Source organism: Schistocerca americana, chromosome X, assembly GCF_021461395.2.
Source record: "Schistocerca americana isolate TAMUIC-IGC-003095 chromosome X, iqSchAmer2.1, whole genome shotgun sequence".
NCBI lineage: Eukaryota > Metazoa > Arthropoda > Insecta > Orthoptera > Acrididae > Schistocerca > Schistocerca americana.
In genome coordinates this window covers 99,762,570-99,787,932 of record NC_060130.1, presented here as the reverse complement: position 1 = coordinate 99,787,932, position 25,363 = coordinate 99,762,570, and the positions used below count along the sequence as shown (strand labels likewise).

At 44.9% G+C, this 25,363-nt stretch overlaps 1 protein-coding gene across 1 annotated transcript; it reads left to right on the top strand.

Moving 5' to 3' along the window:
• Positions 1 to 9,984: 9,984 nt before the first annotated feature.
• On the top strand, positions 9,985 to 23,073 carry LOC124555834 (collagen alpha-1(I) chain-like). The gene is made up of 4 exons (XM_047129900.1): positions 9,985 to 10,110; positions 12,083 to 12,140; positions 18,412 to 18,440; positions 18,536 to 23,073. Exons 1-4 carry the CDS (start codon positions 9,985 to 9,987, stop codon positions 22,559 to 22,561), a joined length of 4,239 nt encoding a protein of 1,412 aa, XP_046985856.1. The 3' UTR covers positions 22,562 to 23,073.
• The last annotated feature ends 2,290 nt before the right edge of the window (positions 23,074 to 25,363 follow it).

Genomic DNA, 25,363 nt, shown 5'->3' with positions numbered 1-25,363 from the left:
CGGCCCGTGCAAAAACAAACAGAAAGGACGGACACGAAACAACGACGGTCGATGGAGAAAGACCTTACGACGACATCACGCAAGACGCAACGGAGTAACAGAGACAACCAAACGAATCCAAGACGTCCACGATGAACGACATCAAAGTACGATAAACACGCTGTCTTGTCGAGGAATTGTGTCGAGCCTCGCACAACGATTAGAGAGCGAGAGGCCGGCTCTTAAATACTGTATCGGGGGCCTCGCTGTTGGCTGCTGGAACCACGTGTTCCACCGTGGCGCCCTCACACTACATGCAGGCCAGTACGAGAGCGCCGCCACAGCTTACGGCGAGATGATGCAGAGACCTCTAGGGGTCTTCGACGACCATGACGTCTGGCGGGGATTCAAATTCCGCGGAGCGCGTTACGAGAGTTTCTGTGATGACATCATCACCAATACTTGCCTTTACCCTGACACTGTCGAGAAGGTCAGATCTGTTTGTAGGTACAAGGATTAAAATACTTCCATTTCGTGCGGGTTAACGAACTAGCTGTTCATGACAATTTTTGGAAAGTATGTTCGAAACTACTTCACAAGACTGTCTGTCCGTACCACTTGCAGTAAATCAATAGACGTTCCAGTCTATGTTCAGTAGGTTAAAGTCGCCTCCAGTCAAGATTGTATTAGTGGGGTATTTCCGTGCAGTACTTTGAATGAGCCGGCCGCGGTGGCCGAGCGGTTCTAAGCGCTACAGTCTGGAGCCGCGCGACCGCTACGGTTGCAGGTTCGAATCCTGCCTCGGGCTTGGATGTGTGTGATGTCCTTAGGTTAGTTAGGTGTAAGTAGTTCTAAGTTCTAGGGGACTGATGACCTCAGAAGTTAAGTCCCATAGTGCTCAGAGCAATTTGAACCAATTCTTTGAACGGAGCTAAAGCTGTCACGGCGGGATCGGGCAGACGGTTGTTGCTTGCGTCCAGGTAAAATAACTATTGGACTCAGTTTCGACCTCGAGGGACACAATATTTTTAACGATTGCAATGAAAACTTCCCCCACCTACGACGTCTAATCCGGTTTCTTACATATACGTTTCATGCCGCGCTAAATATTTCGGAGCTTTCTATTTCGGATCTACATCCATACTCCGCAAGCCAACTGACGGTCTGTGGCGGAGGGTACTTTGAGTACCTCTATCGGTTCTCCCTTCTATTCCAGTCTCGTATTGTTCGTGGAAAGAAAGATTGTCGGTATGCCTCTGTGTGGGCTCTAATCTCTCTGATTTTATCCTCATGGTCTCTTCACGAGATATATGTGGGAGGGAGCAATATACTGCTTGAGCTCTCGGTGAAGGTATGTTCTCGAAACTACAACAAAAGCCCGTACCGAGCTACTGAGCGTCCCTCCTGCAGAGTCTTCCACTGGAGTTCATCTATCATCTCCGTAGCGCTTTCGCGATTACTAAATGATCCTGTAACGAAGCGTGCTGCTCTCCGTTGGATCTTCTCTATCTCTTCTATCAACCCTATCTGGTACGCATCCCACACTGGTGATCGATATTCAAGCAGTGGGTGAACAAGTGTACTGTAACCAACTTCCTTTGTTTTCGGCCTGCATTTCCGTAGGATTCTTCCAATGAATCTCAATCTGGCATCTGCTTTACCGACGATCAACTTTATATGATAATTCCATTTTAAATCACTTCTAATGCCTACTCCCAGATAATTTATGGAATTAGCTGCTTCCAGTTGCTGAGCTGCTATGTTGTAGGTAAATGATAAAGGATCTTTTTTTCTATGTATTCGCAGCCCATTACCCTTGTCAACATTGAGATTCAATTGCGATTCCCTGCACCACGCGTCAATTCGTTGCAGATCCTCCTGCATTTCACTACAGTTTTCCATCGTTACAACCTCTCGATATACTACAGCGTCATCCGCAAAAAGCCTCAGTGAACTTCCGATGTTATCCACACGGTCATTTATGTATATTGTGAATAGCAACGGTCCTACGACACTCCCCTGCGGCACACCTGAAATCACTCTTACTTCGGAAGACTTCTCTCCATTGAGAATGACATGCTGCGTTGTGTTACCTAGGAACTCTTCAATCCAATCACAAAATTGGTCTGATAGTCCATATCCTCTTACTTCGTTCATTAAAGGACTGTGGGGAACTGTATCGAAGGCCTTGCGGAAGTCAAGAAACACGTCATCTACCTGGGAACCCGTGTTTATGGCCCTCTGAGTCTCGTGGACGAATAGCGCGAGCTGGGTTTCACACGATCGTCTTTTTCGAAATCCATGCTGATTCCTACAGAGTAGATTTCTAGTCTCCAGAAAAGTCATTATACTCGAACATAATACGTGTTCCAAAATTCTACAACTGATCGACGTTAGAGATATAGGTCTATAGTTCTCACATCTGTTCGGCGTCCCTTCTTGAAAACGGGGACGACCTGTGCCTTCTTCCAATCCTTTGGAACGCTACGCTCCTCTAGAGACCTACAGTACACCACTGCAAGAAGGGGGGCAAGTTGCTTCGCGTACTCTGTGTAAAATCGAAATGGTATCCCATCAGGTCGAGCGGCCTTTCCTCTTTTGAGCGATTTTAATTGTTTTTGTTGTTTCACCAACTCTCGGTTCCGAGAATAATTTGAGCGCAACAACTTTCCTGGAAGTCTGTAAGTTCAGGTACTTTGTTACGAATAATTCGACAATTTACTGCAAAAATTTGGACTGTTGGTGTGTCTTTACTTTTTATTTGGTTTCATTTTGCTCTCTCCATATCGACTGGCGAGTGTTCGCCGGAGGACCTGAGCTACCGCTTAGACCAAAAAGCCGCTATGTTCACACCATAAATACTCTCCTACTCAAGTAGTTGCTTCCTTTGTGTAATGCACCCCTTACCAGTCAATGGAATCCTACAAATCTCCACCCCATAACGCAGGTCCAGAAATCTGTAGCCTATACCCTCACAGAATCGACGAGGCCTCTGGTTAAGACCATCCACTCAGCTCTGATTACGATGTTGCAAACTGTGAACAAGGCATGCACCCCCGCGAGTGAGGCAAGCAGTATACGCAAGTTCTGCCAGCTATGGCCTCCTCCCCATTTGAAACGAGGCCGCTCCGGCAGACATGACGAGCACACCTTGGTCTTCTGTCTGGCCCTGGACGCTACTTCTCTAATGGACTCCATGAGGGGCAAAACAATGGAGCTCTCGATAGGGTAAGTAGCAAAAGCCTGTCCCCGTGCGACTGCTTGGACCCTTCTGAAGGAATGGCCATGTATCCTCCCCTAAATGAGCTAGTGCACCGTGTGACATCGCTGTTGGCCTAACGGTAGATGATAACTTTCTTTCCTCCCTCTTTCGTCGTATACGACCATTTACAGTGGCGAGCGTTTTTAGAATGCCACCGTACATTTTTCATACAATATCTAAACTGAGATCCACTGAGATTGGGAAAGTTATTGTAAGTTTTACGTCAATACATATTTTTCATTCACTATTTCTGCGAACACTGGTCAAACTACCTTGAAAATCTTCGTTTAAAATGTAAACTAAATACGTACCTTCGACTACCAGTGATATGTTTCAGGCACAGTTACTATCAATTAATATAGTACTACTGAAATGCAATTCTTTTAGACCTACTGTGACGTGAGACCGACACTGAAAATTTTTGGCCGCATAAGAAACAAAAAAAAAAAAAAAAAAAAAAACACAGACGGAAAAAAAATCGAAACACCAAGAAGGAGTTGTGCGACATAAACGAAAGTTGTTAGGCATGTTTTTATAGCGGAAAGATGATGGGTATCCAGATTTCGCGCCAGTATGAGGATGCAAATCACGTTTACTTTAAAGATTCACTTTAACGGTCGTGTGCGGTAACTACCTTTGAGATTGGACGTGGTGATTTTAGTCATAAATGCCTTTACGGCGACGAAGATGCCATTATCAACACCTCACTGAGTTCGAACGAGGTCATGTGATAGGACTATGAGAAGCTGAATGTTCCTTTTGTGGCATTACAGAAAGACTTGGCGGAAATGTAGGCAGCCGGCCGAAGTGGCCGTGCGGTTAAAGGCGCTGCAGTCTGGAACCGCAAGACCGCTACGGTCGCAGGTTCGAATCCTGCCTCGGGCATGGATGTTTGTGATGTCCTTAGGTTAGTTAGGTTTAACTAGTTCTAAGTTCTAGGGGACTAATCACCTCAGCAGTTGAGTCCCATAGTGCTCAGAGCCATTTTGGAAATGTAGGCACTGTAAATGATTGCTGACAGCGGTGGTTAAGAGAACGTACGGTCGCAAGAAGACGAGGTTCCGGATGGCCACATAGCACTACCGAGAGGGAAGAACATCGTGTTCGGCGTATGGCTCTGGGGAATCGTACTGACACAACGAACTGTTACTTCACGGACAGTTCCGAGCCAGACGACCTGCAGCGTGCAATCCACTGAACCCAAACCACTGGCATATGCAGCTTCAGTGGTGTCCAGAGAGAGCTCATTGGAGGGCAGGGTGGAGGGCTGTTCTGTTTTCTGACGAAAGGCGGCTCTGCCTCTGTGCCAGTGATGACCGCGTGCTGATTAGGAGGATGCGAGTTGAGCGCCGGCAACCAACCTGTCCGCGTGCTAGACACGAACCTGCAGCTAGAGTTACGGTCCGGGATGCGATTTCGCATGTCAGCAGGAGCAGTCACTTTGATATTCCAGATATTCTACGCACCCTGACTGCAATCTGGGGACTCGATCTGTTGTGCTGCCATTCGTGGACGGTATTAGAGCAAGAGTTTTCCAAAAGGATAACGCTCGTCCACATACCGCAGTTGTAACACAACATGCTCTGCAGAGTGTCGACAAGTTGCTTCGCCCTGCTCGATCGCCCGATTTGTCTCCAGTCGAGCTCATACGGGACACCGCCGGACGACAACTCCAGCATCATCCTCAAACAGGACTTACCGTCCCTGTACTGACTGCCCAGGCCCAACAGGCGCGGAGCTCCATCCCACAAGCTGACATCCGGTACCTGTACCACACAATGCCAGGACGTTTGTATACTTGCATTCAACATTCGGGCGGCTACACCGGTTATTAATGTCCCATCATTTCGCATCTACAATGGCTTAAAAAAATTGTTCAAATGGCTCGGAGCACCGTGGGACTTAACATCTGTGGTCATCAGTCCCCTAGAGCTTAGAAGTACTTAAACCTAACTAACCTAAGGACGACACACACATCCATGCCCGAGGCAGGATTCGAACCTGCGACAGTAGCGGTCGCGCGGTTCCAAACTGAAGCGCCTAGAACCGCTCGGCCACTTCGACCGGCTACAATGGCTTATCTCACGCTTGCATTAACCTGATATTGGATTGTTACCATTCGAATGTGTTACCTAGACAAATGTATTCCCGAAATTTCGTTATTCGGCATTAATAAATTTTCGATGCTGATAATTTTGTACGTCAGAATAGTTTCGTTTGTTGTTACCTGTTTATTGGTCAAAAGAAGACGAAGTTGCCAGAGGAAAGTGAGCTCACCAATGCAAACTCTTCAGGTATTAGGGCTTCCTTGTTCATTAGCTGCTGTAATCAATCACATGAACTACCTGTTGCTCGCAAACTTTGAATACTTCAGAACTTCCTGCCATATTACACATCGTATGCCCAACTGATACTCGAACAGGGAGTGTTGTCTATTGGAGGCAGCGGAGTTATATGAGCACGCCCCACGGCCACAACCTACTACTTTCTAAGCTACACAGTGGCTCTTCTGCATACTCTGTTGGTCTAGCTCTCCTCGGAGAAAAAATATTGGAAATAACAGCTGAAACATAGAATAGGAATCTTTGACTTTTCCAGGAGCCCGTTAACTGAAACCAAAGTCACATACAGTGCATCTGATCGGCGGCCGAAATGAGAACATTATCTTTTCCGGGAAAGGCTTTTAGTATACGAGCGATCCGACTGTGGCTCACAGCTAGATTCAAACTTTTAATATTCTATTATCTCTCTCCTATTTCCAAAACTCCATAGTGCTTACGATACTGCAGTGTTTGTGTTGTTAAGAAGAACGATGCAGTGTTCGATCGGACACGCATGTCTGTCCGAACCAGGCAGCGTCTTTCAATTAAAATGTCTTCCTCTGCACGGGAATTACATAACGTGTGCAAGAATACAGGAACGACAACATATGGAATATTGGACCTGCCCGTGAATCTCACGTGTTAAGGGCGATCGCTCGCGTAAAGCTGCAAATCCGGTTTCGAGTCCCAGTCCGGCCCAAATTTTCCTTGTCGTCATTCCTTTATACAGCTGATGGTTCATTTCATGTCTCTTTTGGTAATCTTTGCAGGACTAACAGCTCTAGTATTGACAAATAATAAATACTTCAACAATATTATGCGGTGTACCGACACGTGGTGAGAGGGCTTCCTACATTTAGACACATATAATTCATGAAATTATTGCGGTGAGCTTAACTGATAGAGAGAGAGAGAGAGAGAGAGAGAGAGAGGGCGACGTTTTTGATGGGAAATGCACACTAGGTTATGATGCCCATACATACGGCGGCTAAAATGTGAGGCGAGTTTTCTTCACTAAGTTCGTGGAACCATTATAAAGCAACTGCGAAGCTGATTACAAAGTTCTTGCTAGGTACACCGCTGACTCGAAACGGTGTGCTGTGGAGAATCTTAAAAATTTGTTGAACAATGCAAATCGCCATGTCTCCGTCTTACGTGGATTCTGTTTTGTTACACCGTACCTATTCATTCGGCTAACTGGTTTTATGAAGTTAGTGGTAATTAAATCATCGTGCTTTCTAAAGACCGCTCATAGGTCATTAAATAATTTGACAACTAGCAAAATAGAGGGTCTGCAGAACGGCTAGAATAACAATATTTCGCTCTGCACGCACCCTTTTTGTGTCCTCTCTCTGTTTCTCTTCCCTGAAGCCAGGGACCATAAAATGAGGTATAGAGATGGTTGGTTACACAGCTGGTGTGACTACAGATGTTTCGAACTGTGTTTTCAGCGTTAGTAGCCATCCTGAAATATTCGTACATATCAGTCAGGTGCATAAGTGCTAAACTACACATGACAAAAAATGGTTCAAATGGCTCTGAGCACTATGGGACTCAACTGCTGAGGTCATTAGTCCCCTAGAACTTAGAACTAGTTAAACCTAACTAACCTAAGGACATCACAAACATCCATGCCCGAGGCAGGATTCGAACCTGCGACGTAGCGGTCTTGCGGTTCCAGACTGCAGCGCCTTTAACCGCACGGCCACTTCGGCCGGCTCTACACACGACACCCAAGACTTCTGTCCCTGTTCGCAACATAAGTTACCATAAACAAATGATCAGAGAGACCTCTCCGGTTCACCTCCCATGTGAGGAAATGTTGTCGGTATGCAATTCTGTCCTCTCGGTTTCAAGATTGCTGTTAAAAAATGATTCAAATGGCTCTGAGCGCTATGGGACTAAACATCTGAGGTCATCAGTCCCCTAGAACTTAGAACTACTTAAACCTAACTAATCTAAGGACATCACACACATCCATGCCCGAGGCAGGATTAGAACCTGCGACCGCAGCGGTCGTGCAGTTCCAGACTGTAGCGCCTAGAACCGCTCGGCCACTCCGACCGGCTGTTGGAACGTGTCAGATGTCCCACGTAATATGACCACAAACTGATTTAATCAGTCAAAGTGGAACTGTCACACGCATGAGTCAAAACACTAATAGCTGCCTTCTATCGCTGTGGCAGTTATTTTTCGATGTGTTTCCCGAAGGTATTTCAGGTGAATTCCAGTATAGTTCGGTGAATAGGAACACGAACGATTTCGTTTTCGTCCTCATTGATACAAGAGCTTGTTCTCCATATATTTCATGACCTTGATGTCAGCGGGACATTCGTTTTTCCTTCTTTCTTAAACTGTATCTAACTATAGTAGAGATTTGGTGCAATGTATACTAAAAGACAAGCCACAAACAATACGAGTTCCTACTGATAACGTAGTGTCGTTATTGGAAACTTAATACATGTGACATACTATTCCCAAAATTTAGATCACAGTCAACTGTTTACGCAAGCAGCAATTTATTTGTCGCACATTCCGAACGCAGGATTTCAACTTCGGACTAATACGAAATAATAGTACCAAAACTATTATACGTAATTAATAGAATCTTTTTCCGAAAGTGACTGACGGAATGTTGTAAAATAAAACGCCTTCTATGAGTATACAAGACGTCTACAGGCACAAAAATTTTCGTTTACCTATGCACTAAAGTATTTTGTGTCCTTTGACCTCCATCTTCACATAAAGAGCATTTTCAGTAGAGTTCTTTGTTATTATCCCAGAAAATTCCCTGCACCTGAAGACAAGACTACAGAACCCGAAATATAATTGTGCATAGGCAAAGAAACCTGCTTTGTGTTACAACATTTTTAACATTCATTTATCTTCATTCATTACAATCTCGGTTAACGATATAGATAGAGTTAACTAAATTATCAATTAAGTCATTAATGCAACACCGTTCGCTTCAGTGGTAAGCTAACATATAACGTGCTTGTATGTTTATCTGTTATATCACACGAATATTTGCACAACGGTGTCAAGTGACTCCTTTGACTACGATAATTCGTAACTTCCTACGAGTCTATGCTCACTAACACAATTGACGGATACACAAATCCACGACACGTATATTTATAAACAAATATCACCATAGAAGAAATGATCTGTTGCGCGTATTGCAGGTGCTGATTACCCTTGACAAAGGAGATACTTTTTTAAATCTATTAGTCGCTACGTCGCTGTTAATGAGCGTATTGGACGCAAATAATGAAAGTACTAGCACCTGATCGTGGAAAACCATCCCCAAACGCCTCGTGCCGATTCTGTAGTAATAAACTTGTGGCCGACGCGGAGCATGCGTTGTTCCGCTACGTAGCTGTCAACATCAAGTATTTCTGATACCAGTGCAGATATCAGAAAAGGATTTCTACAAGTAACACTACGCAAAATAGTGCGGACAGTGCTCGTAATATTTTTACCTAACGAGACAATGTAGCAACTGATCGCCTGTCTAATGACATACTTTACGTTCATTGTTACGGAATATATGAGCCTTTACACAAAGTAGTACAGCAACAGTGCAAATAGACGAGTAATGTGCTAAAAACAAAGGCCAAGACTGCCAACATAACTTTGGTGCTGCCCCGTTTGCTGATGTTTACGTGACAAGTCAGGTTAAACTAAAATGTCCCTTTCATGTTCAACACGTTCCCCGTATCATTTTGGGAAAAGATACATTGCAGCCTCGACAGGCGTCATATCACAGCGTTCCTCTTTTCGAGGACTTTCGATTGTCGGTACAAAGTGTATAGTTCCATTGAAAAGCAACAGTTCCTTCATTATCTCGATCGATAAAAATAGCTGCTAGCACTGGCTATAGAGTGCCACGCTCTCCTCTTAGCGCACTGTCACTTGCAGAAAACTTTCCTGTCATATCTTCGACGCTTCCAGAAATATTTGAAGTTTGTAGCTTAGACGACTCACACTGTTTGTTGTGTACGATCACTAACCGCCACAAAATCCCGTGCGCTACAAGACTCGAATAAATTCTGGCGGACTCTAGCATTCGACGGCCTTTCCGTTTCGCAACAAATACTATTTTGCAGCTTCCGAAGTTGTGCCGGTATCTGAGCAACGCGAGCACTGGTGGAGCACACGCGGTCTGCGCCGGAGGTGGGCTTCGACTGCGCCAGCCGTTGCCGGCGGCGCGCGGCTCTGCCGCCTCTTCCCCCTCCTCGGGCGCGTCGCTGTGTTTGTGTCGAAACGGACCAATTGGAACGGACCTTGCATCTCGGATCGTTGCCGGGTATTGTTGGCCTACTGGCCGGCGATGATAGATACGCGATCGTGGCGACCGTCATATTGCACGTCGGGATGCTCCTCTCCTTTCACCGTATCCTCGGCGCGCCATCCTTGAAGATGCACCCGCCGCGTCGCCGTAGGAAGGGATGCGGCGGTGCCCCCGCTATAAATACTCGCGCCGGAGGTGGAAGGCGTCAGTCTAGTGTCGGCTCCCACACAAGTAACAACAATCACAATCGGCAGGTAAGTCAGCCGTGCTATACCTGCTACGGCTTCGGTGCTCGCAATTGTTTACACTACAGTTTCAAAAACCGAGTGTTTATCGGCCCAAAAAAAGTGTGAAACAACTCAAAACGTACATTTTAAAAATATCTCTTAGGGAATATAGTCCACTCGGAGTCGATTTCTTCGTAAAAGAAATTTTGTCGTTCTTAATTTTGCAGTGTAGGGAACTTTTTCGCATTAGATTACACCCGAAGTCGACATTTATTTTTACTTTTCTGTTTCAAAAACAATTTGATTTCTCATTTATGGATCCTTCCGCTACTTATTGGTAGATAATTCCACATTTAAGGTGGAACACCAGGTACAATGTTTTTCTTCTACTGGTTTTTATTTCAAACTAGTTTTCGGCTTATTGAGCCATCTTCAGAAAACGACTGACTAGCATCTGAAAGGGACACTAGTTCTTAGGTAACCGAACGTTATAATCAAAGATACAATCCACTTTTTATTAACTTTAAAATTCCAATTTTCACAGTGGGCAATGTCAAGCACAATAATTAGTTAAACTACACAATATTACTAGTTAAATGGTTACAACGCTAAATTTTGTCAGGTCTTGACAGTGACTAAGAAACTGTTAAACTGAGCACCCTTCATTTATGTTATGCAAGAAACATGCTCTTTAACTTTGATTTCTCCAAAGATTTTTTCTCCTTCGAGACCACCATCGAGCATTAAGCCTAACTGAATTTTAAACTTTTGTTTATAGAGGAATATCTCCCAATGACATTGTTTTTCTTCTTGGGCAGGGTGAATTCCATGTTTTGAGTGAAACGGTTAACTATTATCCAAAGCCAATATCACTTTCACAAAACGCAGCAGGACTTCAGCCCTACTTACGGACGTGACTTAAATTCTAACGTGTGACGAACCACCGAGTAGACCTCACAGCTCTGGTTTGTACGCGTGCCTATGCTTTGGAGATTGGTACGGTTTATTTCGTTCGATCAACTGTTCATTCTTCGTGTAATACTAACCTACGCAGTGTCAGCTGTAGCGTGAGTACGTTAATGGTAGACTAGGTGGGAACTTGCTAGTTTACCTGCCGTACAAAAAAGGCCAGTAGGCACGCTGAGACTTCTTAGACGGTGTGCTTACTGACCACTTTACACGCCACGAACTCTAGCAACCTACCGTCTATTCCACGTGCAGTGCGTTCTATAAAGATGTCGTCTATTGCTGGCGTTAGAGAATAACGTTGAAAACACAATGTAGACGCATACAAAAAGTTTGAAGTTTTTTTAACTATGAATCAAATGGTACTAGAATAGCCATTGGACAGAAATATCCGGTTAGTTTAGTCCCTATATCTCTTGCTCCGAAATTTTCATTCTCTTCCCAAATCAATAAAATTTACGATAATAGTACTAGTTTCCAAAATGATGGGAACAGCAAAGCGAGAGTTATCTAAACTTCATCCAATGTCAGTTTGCCTGTTACAGCCGTGGTCGTGGCAGTCGCTAGCTCTCCGATATTTCATCTCACTCACACGCGTCTATTCGCGTATAGATGGCTGTTGAGATAATTCACAGTCACGTATTCTATGGAGTCCAGAGTCCAGGTGCTTTAGAGTTAGAGCCAGTTTTGGAAAATGGAAGTTATGGGAGTTAGCATCTAGCACTGTGCAGTACGGTACTTTACTGCTTGATCTTTCTCTTTCTCTCTCTCTCTCACTCTCCCTTTATTTTATTTTATTTTTTTTACACGACTGCTCCTAAAGAGTGTTCTATACACTCTCACTGAAGCACATAATACTGAAATGGACTGACCTGGTCCACAGCGCCATGTGCACGTGCTACAGTTTGTTCCAGAGCTGAATGAACAGTGTGATGTATTTTAAAAATTACATCTCTAACGAAACTGCCTGTCTCGCTCTGTACAACTTACTTACGTAAACACGTCCCATATATGTGGTTTTTTTATTTCGCAGGTGTTGATCCACTGGACAAGACGCGCCAGCGCCATGATGCGGTTGGTGCTTTTTCTAGGTAAGCGCGTCAAAATCAGCCCATTTTTAGAAATCAACCGTAGCTACTGACGCTCCATTTATATGTCAACGAGATGATACAAGAACTCCTCTAATGTATTCCCTTTGAGTACATTTAAACTATTTTTAATTCCTGGCAGCTTTGTCAAACTGTGCATTAGACGGTCTTTAAAAAAAATTAAGTTTGATTTCAGCTGGATGAGGAGCATGTAATTCACATACCAATGAGTACAGACCCCATAATAGATAAATACCTATACATAAGCAATATGTTCAAAAAAATGGTTCAAATGGCTCTGAGCACTATGGGACTCAACTTCTGAGGTCATTAGTCCCATAGAACTTAGAATTAGTTAAACCTAACTAACCTAAGGACATCACAAACATCCATGCCCGAGGCAGGATTCGAACCTGCGACCGTAGTGGTCTTGCGGTTCCAGACTGCAGCGCCTTTAACCGCACGGCCACTTCAGCCGGCAAGCAATATGTCATAGAGTAGAATAGTAATAGTAGTAGTAGTAGTACCACAAGTAAATATTGCTATGGAAATGCAGAGCATCTGAATGTTCATTAAACTGCAGCTATTAAAGACTTAAGTTTCACGAGTGGGTATAACAGAAGTCGAGCAATTTATTTTAGATGTAAGCCTTCCTTCCCCTTTAGAAGCCGACAGTATTTCGATAGTTTTGTGTAAGTCATCCCTTCCCTTAATAAACCTACAATTTACATGTAATAGTACGGTGATTTTTGAGCAACTTCCGAGAAGTCCATGTACATGTATCACAAATGTAAGACTCTTTCCAACATGGCTGGAAAAGTAAAAATGAAACTTACGAAAGAGGGAAAGTCGGTACATTTATTCAGGAATCACGAAGATTTAAGGTTTCACTAGAAATCAGTTAACTGTGCACTCCAGAAAAGCAAGCGATTACCTGGAGAGCAGATACGCCATAAATCATTACATACCGCGCTCTGTTAGTGCCCGTTTGCTTACTAAGTAGCTGTTCTCTCTTGCATTTATTGCGAGAAACGTCGGCAGCGCCTTTAGCTGCCTAGACAAGATCTTCTCTCAAGGGATGGCGCAACTCCAAGATGCGGGAAAGAAGGGCCCTGCTTTAATTCCTTGTCGCACTCTCATTGCTTTACTTTCTCACGATGATTCTGCACTAGTACCCGACTCTCTCACCAAACTTTGCGGAAACACTAGCTCTAATAATCTCATTATTCAGGTAAACATGGACAACATAACACATCTTAAAGTTACCGGGGATAAATGTTAGAAGAGGAGTAAAATTTGCACATACTTTCTCTTCCGCAATTGACGGACGGTATAATCGTCCCAAAACAGCAGATTGCGGGTTTGTTTCAGGTGAACACGCACGTTTCTGTGAAGGTCGTGCGTGAGTACCTTGGCAGTTGCATCACATGAGACGTAATTACGAGGTACAGTGGTGGCGGTGGAGGTCAACAGCGTTAATTTGCCGGTCATCAGCGTAAATCTCACGACAAAAGTTTGAGATACAAAAAGAAAATAGAAGATAAACAGCTATTCGTAGTCTATGAGTAAACACTGAAAGTCAGAGATAAAATGGCAGAAACTTTTTGAGAATCGTTGTCTGTCTTGATCGATAAACTTAGCATGATCTATGAAAGACAAACAGCAGCTAGAACCACTCACACCGGAAGAGAACAGAGCTACTCCGGCGAAACGTGCAGCATATCTTGGAGATAGGACGTCCCATCGTGTCATTTCAAATGTTGTTGTTGGGAAAATATCATGATAATTCGTACCAGCTAACAGGATACCACTTTCATTTTGCGGTGCTTGTATCAGTGAATCTGTCTACCAAAGACTAAGCGTAATCAGGAGGGTCGTTGTGTTAGCTCCATCAGAGGGGCGAATTACAAGCTACAGCGCCTGCCAATTCCCACGCTAATCAGGTGTTTGCAGCGGTGCGTAATAGGGACAGCATCTCGAGGCGGAAAGACCTGCTGAGAAAGGTGAGGGTAAGGGAAGCGCATGCAAATCGCGATAGGCTTGTTGCTCTCAGAGCGTGTGAAGCGCGACCAAAGACGCGGAAACTAGGCGCTTGAGGTTTCGAAAACGCGTGTTTCAAATCGCCTTCTGCTAGCAGCTCAGCGTCTCGCTCCCAGCTGTATCGCCGGGTGCTAACGATGACGTAATTTCACGCCAGACAAGCGGCCTTACAAGTGATTATGTAGATTAGATATTCTGTGGACAGCGTTACTTTAACAACTGCCACAAGGAAGGTGAAATATCAAAGATTTCTTATAATCATCTGCGCTCAGGAAGATTTCATTCAGATGCGTATTTTATCAGTGTCGAACGAGTTCACATGCAGGAAGGGATATTCTGGAGGATCTGCATTCGGTATCTGACCTATCAACCTTTTTTTTTTCATTTTCCTTTCTACTCACCTGGTTCACTTCATTAATCTGAGGGCAAAATCTAGCACAGATTCACAAATTACAGGCGATGCCATCTCTGGATTGATTTCTCAAGCAGATAATCCTGTTGAGTGCCTCGTAGACGTAAGCAAAAGCGAAGTAGTTGCGAGCAAAGATGGACCTAGGACTCGATCCTGTGTTAAACGAAGCTCGTAATGTTTTATAGAATTTCTTGCCATTTCCGAGATAGTACTGTATTCTGCGAAAGATAGGTGATAAATTTGGAAATTGGAATGTATGAAAATATAAAGACTTTTAGTGAAGTGTTGCACCTGGTTGTAAATATACCATTGTCACAGAGAGGCTGAACACTACTGAAACATTCGAGGACTGATTGGAAAGTTTTAAGAATGGGCTCGTAATTGTACAATGGTGGTACCTACATGCTACTCTGATGCATCTCCTTCAAAATAGTCCCCTTCTGACTGAACACACTGACTGCAACGGTGTTTCCACTTTTGGAAAAATTCCTGGAAATTTTTTTCCTGAAGGGTGTTAAGGACGCTCCCTGTATTTGCCCGGATGTCTTCAATCGAGTAAAATCGCTTCCCTTTCAATGAAAATTTCAGTTTGGGAAACAGGTAGAAGTCCGCAGGGGCCAAATCAGGGGAATATGGCGGTTGTGGAAGCACAGGAATTTTGAATTTGGTCAAAAATTCAGCGATGGAGAAGGCACAATGAGACGGAGCATTGTCGTGGTGTAGCACCCAACTCCTGTCTTCTGCACCTTTTTGCGCAAACGCTCAAGGACACATTTGTAGTATTCCTGCGTTATTGTCTCTCATACTGGGGTAAATTCATGATGCACAATACCGGTGGATACGAAAAAAATCACCAACATTGTCTTCCCCTTCGACCGACTTGCCTTGCTTTTTTCGGTCATGTTGAACCTGGAGTCTTCCACTGGGAAGACTGCACTTTGGTTTCAGGATCATATCCATATTCTCACGATTCGTCACCTATAATTACCCTATTTAACAAATCTGAGTCATTTTTAGTCCTATTAATCAGTTCTTGGCGCTCTTCAAGTCGGTATTGTCTCTGGTCACTTGACAACACTTCTGGAATGAATTTAGCGGACACTCGACGCATGTTCAGATCTTCAGTTGAAATTGACTGAACTGCATAGAAACTTAAATTAATTCATCAGCCATCTCCCTAATTGTAAGTCTACGATCAGAGCGCACTAAGTCACGAACTTTCACAACATTTTCATTTGTTTTGGATGTGGAAGGACGGCCGGACCGTGGTTCATCTTCAAATGATTCACGGTCATTTTTAAATCTCTTGAACCGGACAAAAACACTTGATTGGCTCACACAATTATCTCCAAAAGCTGTGTTTAAAAGTTCGTAAGTCTCAGAAGCTGATTTCCCGGTTCTAAAACAAAATTTCACACAAGCTCGTTGCTCCGTTTTTACGTCCATTTTCACGCAGACAGAATCCGCCAACAAGCCCTAATAGACCCGCACTCAACCAGCTGCCATAACGAACTGAATAAAGGAAACGCAGCTTCCTGTAAGAGGAAGTTCAAGGACAAGAAAATGACTCACTCCCCACCCTCCGTGTACCTGCTTGCCAAACCAGTGAGCGGTAGCGTATCCATGCTTCAAACTTTCCAATCACGCCTCGTATAACGAAAGTTGTGGTATCGATGGAACAGTCTTCACAACTTACCAGTTTAGACGGATTTTCAGAAAGTATAAAGGATTGCTTACAGAAATTTCTGAGCACAGGAACATTCCAAAATATAATTTCTTGTTACGCTGAACAAACAGAAATGGAAGTATTAAGTTTACATCGCGCAATATATAACATACAAGGGACTTTCGGCGACGGCGAAGCGGTTAGAAACCAGCCACTAATTCGGTTTTTACAAAGGCTGTGAAGCTACCAAAAAACTGCTTTGTAAGGAATTCCTCATTGACAGCAAGGTCATTAAGGACAGAGTACTAGCTCTATTAAATGGGACAAGAAAAGAAATTGGTCGTAGGCCAATTATTAATTATTTAGACACAGTGTAGACATGAAACTTCTTATCAAATTAAAACTGTGTGCTTCCTTTCTCCTAGGAGCCCTAGTCCCGCAAGATTAGCGGGAGTACATCTGTGAAGTTTAGAAGATAGGAGATGAGGTACTGGTAGAAATAGAGCTGTCAGGACCGGTCGTGTGTCGTACTCGAGTTGCACAGTTAGTAGGGCATTTGCCCGAGAAAGACAAAGGTCCCAGATTCGACTCACAGTCGGGCATACACTTTTAAGTTGCTAGGAAGCAACGTATCTGGGCATGCTCCGCTGCAGAATGAACATTCATTCTGAAAACAGCGCGGACACCCTAAGCCACGACTACCGAATACGGATTTGAACCGCATTCATTTCATACACAGTCGAGTGTCTCAAAGAGGGCGTCACCTTTCTCCTTTTCCCTTATTCGTGTATAATCGTTTAGAAAGATACCTGCAATGTTATAGCTTGATTGAATATGTAGTGACTCAAGAGTTATATTTACGTCATATCTTGCAAATACCGTAACTCGAGTCACTGTAATGCTATGTGGAGTATACTTCATCACGACATCTATTCAGCATAACCGTTCTTTACTCTTCGTTATTGCTACTTTTAAGTGACATACGTAAGACTCGCTAACATATGCACTTAGTAAAATTTTTGTTACTGATTCCATTATTCAAGCAAATGTTGTAGATTGTAATTCGTCACGGCGAACACCAGATTGCAATGCTGTCACCTCCATTCTTAGTTGGCTCGAAAAAATACAAAGTTGACTAATTTTTCATTTTCCCACTCGAATCCCGTGGCAAGATACTACCTGTAATAGTTATCTTTGTCCTTCTTGCGTCATTTTTCTAACACCATTCGTAAAACATAAAATTGTTCTCCGAGGGTGTTTTTGCTTATAAGCAATAGGTGTCTCATCATTGTTGTTCTTCTCAAAAGATATAGCGACATACCATGATCAGTATGAAATGCGCATAGTATGACATTATGTTCCACAAAACGTGATGTACCCACGGTGATTGTAATAATTGCCGTCTGTCGACTAGAAGAATGGAGCTTCCAATTCATAACTAACTTACTAACTTAAAATCTATATTAGCAAGATTTAATTATTTTTGTTTCTAAATATTGTTTTCCATTTAAACGATCTTTCGCGGTAAGGCAGCTGAGACTCTTCAAGAATCTTTAGCGTCATAGACAATGAAATTCATTTGAAAATGAAGTCTGTATTGGAAGATTAAAAGGAATTGTCCCTTATTCCACTCCCTGTATGATACTCCATTCCTGCTTTTCAGTCCAATACCAAATACAGTTGAACGAAATGTAGCATTGCTATTATGTTTACAAGTACTTAGATTTACTATAGAATTCCACACTCATAGGGATCTGAAGATGAATTAGTTAGGGTGATAATTAGGATATTATCACCTTAGTAGTTTACCATGGAAAGTATCTACTAATGTCAGCTGCATCCAGTACATATTGCCAACGATGGACAGGTAGTTCAATATTCACAACACATTATAACATAGTGAAAGTAGTAATAATCTCAAACTACAGGTTTCCGAAAAGAAGGTAATGCAATATTTCAGACCCTAGTCATCCAAGAACTGATTTCTTATTGTTTCAACTTCCCAATCATTAGGGATCTTTCTTTTCATATTATTAAGTTTTCTTAATGTTTTAGTAGATCCTAGACTTTTAACTATTATGTAACTGTTTTATTATTTAACAATGGTGTTAATGTTTGTCTATACTTTTAACAATATTCCTTCTCCTCTATTTCAGTCCTCTTCAGCATATGTGAAATCACTCAGGTATGTGTCACAATCCTTTGGTCAATTTAGATGTAACTGAATTAACTGATGAAGAACAGAGCAAAATTATTTATTTTATGCTTTGGTGATTACAGGCTGAGGAAGGCTACAAGTATGAAAAACCAACGAAGCCTTTCATCACTGGAACACCAGGTCTAAGACCAGGAACAGCAGGCCCAGGAGGATTTGCACCTGGAGTGGGAGCTGGACCAGCTGCAAAACCCGGTTTTCCTGGACCCAGTGGCTACCCTTCTAGTGGTCCTGGAGGAACACCTGCAGGATTTCCATCTGGCAGTCAACCAGGAAGACCTGGAGCAGGCGGACCATCTGGATATCCATCTGGGGGACCAAGTGCCGGCAGACCAGGTGGCACCGTTCCTGGAAGACCTGGGACAACAGGAGGACCAGGTCGTCCAATTATTCAAGGAGATGTTGGAGGCAATGGATATCCATCAGGAGGGCCTGGCAGTTTCGGACCAAGTGGTCCATTTGGACCTGGTGCTGGACGACCTGGAATATTGGGGCAGCCTAATGGTCCAGGCACTCCTGGAACTCAAGGCAGTGTTGGTTACCCTTCTGGAAGACCTGGTACAGGAAGACCAGGTGGTCCAGGTACAATAGGAGGTGGAGGTTATCCTACAGGTGGGCCTGGAGTATTCCGTCCTAGTGATTCATTTGGTACAGGCATTGGAAGACCTGGAGTTTCAGGAAGACCAGGAGGACCAGGTGCTGCAGGATATCCTTCTGGAGGTCCTGGAGGACTTGGGCCTGGTGGTCCCTTTAGTCCTGGTGCTGGTGGAAGGCCTGGAGGTGTTGGAGGTCTAGGACAGCTAGGTGGCACTGGAATAACAGGAAGGCCAGGTGCTCCAGGCAGTCCAGGTGGTCCTGGTGGTCCAGGAGGACCTGGGGTTCCTGGAGCCCCTGCTGGCCAAGGGTATCCATCAGGAGGACCTGGAGGATTTGGTCCTAGTGGTCCTTTTGGACCTGGTGCTGGTAGGCCAGGAGGAGTTGGAGGCCCAGGGGGACCTGCTGGTCCTGGGTATCCATCAGGTGGGCCTGGAGGCTTTGGTCCTAGTGGTCCATTTGGGCCCAGTGCTGGTCGTCCAGGAGGTCAAGGTGGAGCTGGAATAACAGGAAGACCAGGTGCTCCAGGAACACCTGGTGGTCCTGGTGGTCCTGGAGGACCTGGAGGTCCAGGAGGACCTGCTGGTCCTGGATATCCCTCTGGTGGGCCTGGAGGATTTAGCCCTAGTGGTCCATTAGGACCTGGTGCAGGTCGGCCAGGAGGACCTGGACGACCAGGAGGAGCTGTTGGTCCTGGATATCCATCTGGTGGGCCTGGGGGATTTGGTCCTAGTGGTACACTTGGTCCTGGTAGACCAGGGGCTGTAGGAGGTCCGGGAGGGCAAGGTTATCCATCAGGAGGACCTGGTGGGTTTGGTCCTAGCGGTCCATTTGGACCAGGTGCTGGTCGCCCAGGAAGCCCTGGTAGACCAGGAATAGCAGGAAGACCAGGCACTCCAGGTACACCAGGTGGTCCTGGTGGTCCAGGAGGTCCAGGTGGTGCAGGGGGACCAGCTGGTCCCGGATACCCATCAGGTGGTCCTGGAGGATTTGGTCCTAGTGGTCCCTTTGGCCCTGGTAAGCCTGGGGCTCCAGGAGGGCCAGGAGGTCCAGGAGGGCCAGGTTATCCATCAGGAGGACCTGGTGGATTTGGTCCTAGTGGTCCATTTGGACCTGGTGGTGGTCGGCCAGGAACACAAGGTCAGCCAGGAATCCCAGGCAGGCCAGGTACACCTGGGGCACCTGGAGGTCCTGGTGGTCCAGGTGGACCAACTGGTCCTGGATATCCTTCAGGTGGACCTGGAGGATTTGGTCCTAGTGGACCTTTTGGTCCTGGTGCTGGAAGACCAGGTGGTTTTGGAAGACCTGGTGGTCCAGGAGGGCCAGGTGGCCCAGGATACCCATCAGGTGGGCCAGGAGGGTTTGGTCCCAGTGGTCCATTTGGACCTTCTGCTGGTCGGCCAGGAACACCTGGTCAGCCAGGATTCCCAGGCAGGCCAGGTACATCTGGTGCATCAGGTGGTCCAGGCGGACCTGGAGGCCCTGGTGGTCCAGGAGGTCCAACCAGTCCTGGATACCCAACAGGTGGACCTGGAGGATTTGGTCCTAGTGTTCCATTTGGACCTGGTGGTGGACGCCCAGGTACTCCAGGTCGTCCAGGAACCCCAGTAAGGCCAAGTGCTCCTGGTACTCCAGGTGGTCCAGGAGGTCCAGGAGGCCCAGGAGGTCCTGGTGGTCCAGGAGGGCCATTTGGTCCTGGATATCCGTCTGGAGGTCCTGGTGGATTTGGCCCTACTGGCCCATTTGGTCCAGGAGGTCCTGGTATACCAGGTAGACCTGGCCGTCCTGGTACACCAGGTGGTCCTGGAGGTCCAGGTGGTCCTGGAGCTCCTGGAAGGCCTGGTGGTCCTGGATATCCATCAGGTGGGCCTGGAGGATTTGGGCCAAGTGGCCCTTTCGGTCCAGGTGCTGGTCAGCCTGGTCGCCCTGGTGGACCAGGGGGTCCAGGAGGCCCTGGAGGCCCAGGTAGGCCAGGAACAGGGTACCCTTCAGGTGCACCTGGAGGATTTGGTCCTAGTGGTCCATTTGGCCCTGGTGCTGGTCGGCCAGGAGGCCCAAGTCGGCCTGGTGGTCCAGGGGCTCCAGGTTCTCCAGGTGGACCTGGGGGACCAAGTGGTCCAGGAGGACCTTCTGGTCCCAGTGGCCCATTTGGTCCTGGTGCTGGTAGACCTGGAGGACAAGGGGGCCCTGGTGTACCTGGACAACCAGGTGGTGGATTTAAGCCAAGTGGTCCATATGGCCCTGGTTATCCTGGAGGTCCTTCAGGTGGTGTTGGTCGACCTGGCCGTCCTGGTGGTGTGTTAGGTGATGCTACTGGTCCTGGAGGGCCAGGTGGTCCTTCTGGTCCCACAGGCTATCCTTCTGGTGGCATTGGAGGCAGGCCAGGTGGAGTTGGTCCTGGTGGTCCTTTTGGTCCTACTGGCCCTACTGGACCTACTGGTCCTACTGGACCTACTGGTCCTACTGGGCCTACAGGTCCTGGAGGACCAACTGGTGGTGTTGGTGGTGTTGGTGGAATCGGTGGAACTGGCCCAACTGGACCTCCAGGGCCAAGTGGACCATATCCTAGTGGGCCTGCTGGCCCCAATGGTCCATATCCAGAAGGATCACCTGGTCCTGATGGTCCTTTCCCAACAGGTTCCCCTGGTCCTGGGCCATACGATGAAGGAGATTATTCTGCTATTCCTGGAGAACCAGGAGTAGATTATCCCATATATTCTGAAGTACCTGCTACTTCATTTAGTTGCAGTCAGCAGAAATTCCCTGGATACTATGCTGATGTGGAGACACAGTGTCAGGCATTCCATATTTGTGCTAACAATCGCACATATGATTTCCTGTGCCCTAATGGTACAGTGTTCCATCAGGAATATTTCGTTTGTGTTTGGTGGAATCAGTTTGACTGTAGCAGAGCTCCAGGGTTGTATAATCTGAATGAATTTATTTATGACTATACAATATTTGGAAGCCCTGGTGCAGAACTACTCAAACCTTCTGGTCCTGGAGGATTCCCAGGTGGAACAGGTACTGGAGCTACTCAAGGCCGTCCATTTAGTCCCGGCAGTGGTGTAACTCGTCCAGCTGGACCCACTGGGCCCATTCGTCCTGGAACACCTGGTAGTATAGGAACTGGAATAGTAAAGCCTGGTGGAACATTTCCATCTGTAACCCCTGGAGTGACTGGTGGAAGTGGTGGTCCTGTCGCTGGATATCCACGTCCTGGTGGGCCAGGTGGAGTTGGTGGCATTCTTGGTGATGGAATAACTGGACCTTCTTCTGGTGGAGTACCACCGTCAGGATTTCCTGGTAGTCAGATAGGACCAACACGCCCTTCAGGTCCCAGCACAGGCCTACCTGGTGGTACTGGTGGAGTAGGGCAAATTGGTCGACCAACAGGCGGCTACCCAAGGCCAGGTACAGGCAGACCGGGACTGGCTGATACTGGAACACAACCAGCCTACCCAGACAGACAGTATTTGCCTCCTAGGAACTCTTAAATGATTACTATGCTGAGTTTTGGACTTGCTTATGACCTACAAGCACAGTAGCAGATGAGAGCTCATTGAATCCATCATTTGTTTTCCAATAACACTGAATGTAATGAGGTTGTATGTAAGTGGAAACTACCAAGATGGTGACAGTTTCATGGAGTGCTCCTCTTTTTTGTGAGGGACGATTTGTATTAGTATCGTACTCGTAATCGTACTCTACTTTTCTTTGAAGTGACAATGGGCCCTTGCTGCTGTGTGCTGTTCAGGTTTAATGTTTATTTAAATAGTATCTGTGTGAATGTATAAATTATTGTATCGTGTCATGAAATTTGAAAGCATTGGACCCTAAACAACATTTATATCAGATTTCATTGTTTTTCATTTACATGAATGTTTTTAAAAAATTATTTTGTGTCATTGAAATTGTGAGTTTCTACCACAATGTGTCTCCCTTATATAGGGAATTATGTTGCCATATCATATGTGTAATAAATGTTGTTTGCCTACTTTCTCAGAAACTTTATTTTTATTTTTCATTAAACGCCACGTTTTCCTCTAAATAATCGACAAAATAACGATAACAGAAAAGTGGTCAGTATTTTATGTCGTCATACTACTGTAGTTTTCAAGCTTTCCTACAAGTGCAAAAATTCCAATACTACAGTACCCTTTATTCATTTCACTGTATATGTAAACAGCATTATGGGCTTAGTGCAACATATTGTCATTCATAATATGTTGATTTCGCATTCAGTGCGAAATAGTTTGACACACGAAAATAATTTTACGTATTGGAGTAAACTAACTGCTTATTCGTTGTTTTGGCAATGTATTTAATCTAGTCAGTTTGTAAGTTGTTCAGGTTTTCTTTCTTCTTTTCTTTATGATCAAAGTAAGAGATACACATTGTCCGAAAGAAAGTTTGACGTATCACTGGTTCATCTTTGAGCAAAGGACTCAATAATTCACTGGAAATATCCCTGTCCGAGAACGCAACAAGGAGAAGTAACTGTAATGGCACAAGATTCGTAAAACACACAGGCTGTACTCAGAGGTGGGCACGTGATCCGTCATTTTGTGGTCCACAGACATTGACAAAAATTTGTAACCATAGGTTTAGCATCATAAACTTCAGGTTAAATGGGCAATAGCTGTAACAATTGGTGGTGATCATTGTTTGATCTTATGCAGTCAGAGGAACTGGACAGTAACTGCACCTCACCTACACGTGCATCTGGTTGGAACCTATACTCTAGGAATCACTATACATTTTATAGAATGTTGGGATTTCTTAGCGTTCTTGCCGGATTAAGCGTAGGAAATAAAGTGCTTGTCTGCCTCTGTGGGAGCCGATTTACCTTCAAGGTATCAACAGATGGAAGAATGTTCTTAGTTTGCACTTTGTAAGCCACCTCTCGGATTCTTGAAGTTATTTTTCGCAAATTTTCAGCATATTTCCTCAAGTCTTTGATAGGTAAGTCATTTTCAGAATTTCCTTTACTCGCTATCACCAACTAAACCAGCATGTTACCTTCCACGACACCTTCCTTACTGCACAATCTGAGTTCTATGTTCTCATAACCTAAAATAGGTCCATCACTTTGAACAGAATTCCCGTTTTGATCAAACAAGAGCTTTGTAAGCGTTCTCTCTCGTAAATTAATGGAAGAGTCCACGTTTTGCACCAACAAATTGAAATCTAAAATTTGCTTTACCTACATATTCGAGCTTATTTGATCATCACACTTCATATTTCTACACATTGTTACTGCCAAATATGCAGGCCTATTGAACACATGAGTGTACCGTTGACCTGCTACTTGCAAAGTGAAAGATTACTGCATTTTTATGTTTTGTTGAAATACACAACTTCACATTCCTGTATATTAAAAGCATGTTGCCAGTAGTTACAACAGGGCAGTATTTTGTAAAGGATCTAACAGGATATTACTGCGGCATTTTCGGATAAAACTTTGCAACATATATACCTCCTAGCAAAAAAGGTGAGGCACCCAGAATACGTGGTGGGATGATAATGTAACTTAGAACACATACACAACATAAGGTGGTTGTATGAGGAGAGTTGGCAGTAGTTTCTGTAACCTATGCTACAGGCAACTTGGTTCCTGACAAGGGAAACTTCCCATCGCAAGCCTCTCAGACTTTGTGGTAAGAAGGCCCAGTGGACAGCCCGTCAGCAACTGAACACAGCTCAAGGATGAAAACAGGAGGAAGGTGTACTGAACTGTGAAAAAAAAGCAAAGTAGAAAGTGAGCGGACCAATTTGAAGAAGTGCAACATTGATCATGAAAGCGAAACGGTGGTGTCGTGGTTAAGTGGTTACAGTGTTGGAATACTACGCTGGAGTATCTTTTTTATTATTATTGTTATTTTTTTCACTATTCGCTGTATTGAAATTAGTGTCTGTGTTGTGGTGTAACGACTGTTTGCAACAGCGAGGTGAAAGGAAGGGACCTATAATGAAAGTTGATTCTGCACAACTACTCTATTAGCAGCTGAAAGGAAGTGGCTTTAGAGTGGGAACCGCTAACGTTTGATGAGAAGGTGACAAGCCAACAGAATCGTCCACCGGAAAACACGTCTGGTATGTCATACACAGCATTAGTGACAGCACGTGTGTCATATAATTGGACCTAATTTGTACGCCCTGATGAGTGGGTGAGATATGCCGAATTTAGGTGTTCGTATGAAGGTGAATGTGATTACACCCAGGGTACGAATGTGAATGCGATTACACCCAGGGAAATGATGAAAACATAATACACACACCAAAAGAAGTTTTGCACC